This window comes from Egretta garzetta, unplaced genomic scaffold (genome assembly GCF_000687185.1).
Source record: "Egretta garzetta isolate BGI_Z169 unplaced genomic scaffold, ASM68718v1 scaffold337, whole genome shotgun sequence".
Taxonomy (NCBI): Eukaryota; Metazoa; Chordata; class Aves; order Pelecaniformes; family Ardeidae; genus Egretta; species Egretta garzetta.
Window position 1 is genome coordinate 621,842 of NW_009260181.1, and position 6,000 is coordinate 627,841.

Sequence of the window (6,000 nt, forward strand, 5' to 3'; positions counted from 1 at the left end):
AGTTAGATTTTTCCCCTAACATCATAAAAATGTTTTCCTTGGCCCTCTCTCCATTAATGGTGCATTTGAAAGTTGGAAATTCAGAATCAGGGTACAAAGTGAAGCTTTCTCCTACTTATACCATCCAAGACTTCAAAGAGGCAGTTGGTGCCCATCTGTATTCAAACTGTGGATTCACTCTGCAGTCAAAAAGCAAAAGAAAGGAGTAAACCCATTGTTTGATCCTGATAACACTTCTGGTTCAGCAATACCTGTAATTTCTTCCTTTGCACCAAAGCTTATCCTTCAGAAAGATTCAGTTCTGAATTTCATCAGTCAGAATAAATTCAGTGTTATTTATAGTGAGATCCCAATGTCATGTAACATCATTATGTCTAAGAAGACCCTATCTGCAGACTTATCAAGGATCTCATAAGCTGCTGGCCAGTCTTGTAGAGTATCTGGCTGCATGTTGAGCGCTGAAGAAGTCCACATAAACCTTGTGTGCCTGAGTTCTGTAAAAATTGAGTACATGAGGAAAGCTTTGCAGATTCCTCCCTCAGATTTACCGAGGTACTTATTGCTAAAAAGTGCCAGTTCAAGTCAAAGTATTTTATACACTTTATGTTAATTTTGATGAAATATTTCAGTTGAAGGAAACCATATTGATGACACCTTTTGGAAAAAAACATTGGTAATTTGAAGTGTTTAGGTTTTGTATTTGTAGGCAAGGTTACGATTTGAGAAAGATTTTGTTTTGCTAATAACCGGATGAAATTTTCCATTTTGTAGGTTTAGCGTGCAAAAATGTAATGTACTGCAAGCTGAAATGATCTTTTGTCTAGCTTAGGGTTCCTGCCGAATTTCTGAGCTCTATACCCTTGTTTGACACCTGCAGTGCTAGCTTTAAATGATGAAGGCAATGAACTCGTGTACTGTGTGTTAGGAAGTGTTTTCTAATTGAGAGGACCCCCTCTGAAATTTTTACTGAGTTTTGAAGTTCCTTCAAGCTTCCTCATAAGCCTTTAGTACAAGCCATAATTGGAGATACTACTAATGTGACCTGGGCTCAGCAGGCCTTGCACGTAGCGGGTGTGTTGCCTGCTACCACAGCAGATGACTGTTTTGTTGGTTTTGCAGGTTGATATCTTCGTAATGACCGAGCCATCTTCGGGTAGGTGGGTGTACTTTGACACAGAGATATCCAACAGCAGTGGCCGGATATCCTACAACATACCCAAACAGAAGAGGCTGAGAGTTGGTGTGTATCCCATCAAAATGGTGGTCAGGTAATAGCTCCAAGCTGGAACTACAGCTGTGATGGGTTGTTGTGATCAGGCAGGCACCGACATGTGCAAGCTTGAAGGGGGGTGCGGAGGGAGATTTTGGTCAGTTTGTTATCTTTTCTTGGTCTTGTCACTGTGTTGTCAGCTTAGATTTGAGGCAGTGATCATCTGTTTACTGGCCAGTTTGGAGGGGCCCAGGCCAATGGGTTTATTTCTACCACAACACAAATCCTCAGTGCAATTCAATTTAGGAGCACTTGGTCTTGCAAAGTATGGGGATTGGATGACTGTAATCAGTCTTCTTGTGGCAAGAATGTATGACTTGGGGTATTGTGCAGTCTGTTCATTGGGGAAAAGACTGCTGAAGGGTGTATAGCTTTGTGTCATTCAGACTGATGAGAAGCTTTGCTTATGGAAATTAAGAGTAGAAGATGTATTGCCTTGCTTTCAGCCACCTGTTTATCTGTTGATGTCAAGCTGATCAAAATAGTTAACCTTAATTCTGCACTCAAGACTATGCTTATTCTAAACTGGGAAAAAGAAAAGGGAAAAAAAAAGAACAGCACCTGAAAATAACAATTCATTGAAGTAAAATCAGTCAGCTCTCCTAGCTCCCCAGCATTTCTTAAAAATATCTATTTGAAATAAAGCATGGAGAATGAATATGTATGAAATGAAATTTGTTGTCCTAAGTGCAGGATGGGGGCAGCTGTGCTTTTAAAAAAATCTTATGTTTAATAAAAGTCCAGTTTGATTTAATACAGAGGTTTAGTTTAATACTGCATGTAGAATTAAATTGCTTACAGACTTAGGAATTAGCTTTACCAGCTTCCTTTGAATCCTTACTTTGGAGGCTAAATCAGTTGGATGAACTTAGCTGAAACAGAATGTGTTGTTACACACCAGTTAACCAAGTCCAAAGTCAATTTACAATAGAGGAAGAAATGTTTTACCTCTGTGTAATGGGACAGACAATCAATACAAGAAAAGAGAGTTACTTAAAGACTAATGAAGGTGTGTTCAGAAGTTAAGCTCCCATGGGCTTTTAGACTGCAGGAGTAAGTGTCGAACAGGAGTGAAAGAAATTGTCCTGCCTTTGCTCATTAAGCTGTGCACACATATTGTCAGCATCTTCATGACCAGATACAAATTTCTAGATCCTACAGTAATCATCTTTCTAAAGGAAAGAAGATGTGGTCCTGAGAGTACTTTTTTTTTTAGGGAGCATGAGGCCATAGGATGGTAAGAGCTTTGGATTGCTTTGTGCTTTATTAGTGTCTTAATGTCCAGACCTCTTGGGGAAAATACATAATGAGGAGAAGAATGTAGTGCACATGCCTTTGCATGAGAGAAGCCATCTATGATTGCATTTCTCTTATGGATTAGGTTTGGTTTGGGGTGGGCTTGGGTTTTTTTGGTTTTGGGGGTGTGTGTGTGTTTTTTTTACTTTTCTGGATTGGCATTCCCATTGTAATTTGCAAGGATAGAGGGATGAGTAATGCTAGTATTGCCAACTGTTCATCTCATGCAGAAAAGGTGATTTGTGTAAGTATGTGCCAATAAAAGGTGTATATCGATTTTTTCCTATTTCTAGAATTCAAATTTCTAATAATTTGCCAGTAAAAAAAAATAACTCATTTCTGTGTGCTATGTGTGTATGTATGTGTGTGTGTGCACTAAATAGCATTCATGTCTTATACGTGTACGTAAATAGACATATGTGTACACATATATAGACAGAGAACATGTCTGAGTAGTAGTTTGAGTACTTGAGGCTGGTTTGGGTTTTTTTCCTAATTCTTTTAGGTATTCATACAAATGTCACTTCTTATTAAAGTCAGCTTCCAAATTTCTCTTTGGAAAGCTATTTCCTAAAAGTCTAGGTTTAATTGCCCCACATAGGACTGAAATCAGAAGCCCTATTTGACAGCAATTTTTGAAGCTGTAGATCCAGACAGATCCAATTTCAGGTCTTAACTAGAATGCACAGAAAACACATTCTGATATTTTGCTTTTTAAATGCATTTATTGCTTTGACTCTCCAGAGGAGACCAGAGCAGTGCTGCAAGTTACCTGACTGTGCTTCCCCGAGGGATGGAATGCGTTGTGTTCAGCATTGATGGTTCGTTTGCAGCAAGTGTTTCAATTATGGGAAGTGACCCCAAAGTCCGAGCTGGGGCTGTTGATGTGGTCAGGTAGGTCAGGTTTGCACACTTCCCTTTTTAAATCTCTGACTTTCCTGTTTGAATACAATAGGAAGAAGGAGGGCAGAATAGGGTTTTTTAACTAAATAAACAACAGTTCTTTAAAGGCCAGGATTCTTTGCAGATATATTTCTGCATTTGCTTGGACATCAGGTCTGCCTGATTTTCAGAGGAATCTTAGAATGCTATGGTTTACTTTGAATTTGTAGTTTAAGTTGCCTAAAGATTAAAATTTGCTTCTTGGGAATATGGCCTTAAGGTGTGTCCAGGGGGTTAATAGTGATTCCATGTGTTACTGTGATTAGCAAAGAGTGCATTTTGTGTTTCGCTAACTTCAAATAAGGACATATGTCTACTTCAGAAATATCAAGCGCCATGAATGCAAGGGTGTTTTTTGGAGGAAAAATCAAAAGGCCTTTTAATCCATTCTTGCAAGTCTGTTAATGTCATGCTGGACAGGGAAATACACCTCTCAGTTCGGAACTTGCATGGAAATGGAGGGATGTGACGTTTTCAAGGTTTTCCACTCCTTAGAGCTGAAGTGGCTGGGAAATCTCGTTAAAGGTTTCAAAGGTAGCAGGACTTGATGTGTAGCAAGGTCTGTTCTAAATACAATTTTAAATTGCACTCATATTTTATGTAACATGTATAAGAATCTCTTTTGCTTTCCTCGATCTCCCTCAAGATGTAGACTTTATTACTTAATTTCTCAGCAGGAGCAGAGGCTTAGGCATGTAGCTTCCCGCTTGTTGAAGGATAACGTCTGACTTCTAACTGGGTCTGTGCTGAGCAAAGAAATGCTGGCCTGACCTGCGGGCATTGTTTCTCTTTCTGCACCTACATAATTTACCTGCTGTTTCTGACAGGCATTGGCAGGACCTGGGATATCTGATTATCTATATTACTGGCCGTCCAGATATGCAAAAACAGCGTGTGGTTTCATGGTTGTCTCAACACAACTTCCCACAAGGGATGATCTTCTTCTCAGATGGACTTGTTCATGACCCACTGCGACAAAAGACCATTTTTCTCCGGAATCTCGTGCAAGAGGTACTAGAAACACATTTATAGCCTTAAAACCTTTCTCTGGGGAATGTCATTCAGTGAAGTTAGAGATCTCCCTTCCTTTTGAACAATAAATCTCACTGGTAATCACAAAGTCTTTTTGCCATTGCTCATTTCTTTTCTCACTTTTTAAAAAGCAAGGAAGGCTGATAAAACATCCAGAGGGGCCTCCTGGCATGACAAATAAATAAACTGCTTATTATTTCCTGTGTGCATATCTGCAATTCTTGCTGGCATGCAGGCAGACAGATTTAGCTTGGTGGTTTACGGAATGAGGTTGTTAACAACTTATCTGCTGCTTCATTGCAAAATAAGTGCCATCCTTGTAGTGCACAGTGTCCAATAGAGTGGTCACTTTGGAAGTAATATTTGTTTCAGTGCCACATCAAAATCTGTGCTGCATACGGTTCCATGAAGGATATTTCTGTGTACAATGTCTTGGCTCTGTCACCATCCCAGATCTACATAGTTGGACGATCAACAAAGAAATACCAAGCGCAGTGTCAAGTAAGTAACTCTTGTTACTCGATCAGGAGGTCCTGGGGGGAACAAGGAAATGTGTGCGTGTGAATGCATGCACAAACACATGCACACACAAAAGATAAAGAGCAGAGACAACATTTCAGAGAAATAAGAGCCGTTTTGGTTTCAGATGAGGCATTTTCTGGCAGGGTGAAAAGTAAAAGTAAAAAAAGTAAAAAAGTAAATTCGTAAAGTAAAACGAATCAAGTGGTCATAGGTTGTATCTGCAAGTGCACACATTGCATACTGCTGAATGACAAAATGGAACAGGTCACTGAAAAAAAAAAGTGAGGGGAGAGGAGTATTAGTACTCTGTAGGTATCTAACTGGGATGACAAGGATAGGAACTTAATTCCTCATAGAGCTCACAGGTCAAGGCAGTAGTAATTTGTCACTCCCTTTCTTTCCTTCCTATTTCAGTTCCTCAGTGAAGGTTATGCAGCCCACTTGGCCTCGCTGGAGTTCAGTCTCCATTCACGACCCAAAAAGAACAACTCTCGGATGATCTTGAGAAAAGGCAGCTTTGGTCTCCACTCCCAACCTGAGTTTTTGCGCAAGAGAAACCATCTCCGCAGGACTATGTCTGTACAACAACCTGACCCACCTTCTTTGAACCCCAAGCCAGAGCGTGCCCAGAGCCAGCCCGAATCAGACAAAGATCATGACAGGAATTTGCCCTCCATCGCTTGGGTTCGAGGTGGAGTTCACAAATTTGAATCTGTTCCCTAGGAAGTTTGGGAACATAGATCTTGGGTGCACCCCATTAACTTAAATAATAGAACTTATTATTTAAGATAATATTTAGGCAGCTTCAAACTAAGAGATGTAGAGGGGAACCTGTACCTCGGAGTCTTCCCTGCTCTGGAATCTGCCTTCTTACACCAACCGGGGAACTTGCAGTTTGTTCCTCTTGACGTGTCTATTGGGAAATTTTAAAACAATCT

General features: G+C 40.1%; 1 protein-coding gene across 1 annotated transcript in view; it reads left to right on the forward strand.

Moving 5' to 3' along the window:
- PITPNM3 (PITPNM family member 3) overlaps nt 1-5,785 on the forward strand; it is a 92,553-nt gene extending 86,768 nt beyond the window's left edge. The window contains exons 15-19 of the mRNA XM_035897231.1: nt 1,120-1,268; nt 3,311-3,460; nt 4,336-4,519; nt 4,994-5,041; nt 5,477-5,785. Coding sequence (XP_035753124.1) covers nt 1,120-1,268; nt 3,311-3,460; nt 4,336-4,519; nt 4,994-5,041; nt 5,477-5,785 — 840 coding nt within the window. The remainder of the gene's footprint in view (nt 1-1,119; nt 1,269-3,310; nt 3,461-4,335; nt 4,520-4,993; nt 5,042-5,476) is intronic.
- The last annotated feature ends 215 nt before the right edge of the window (nt 5,786-6,000 follow it).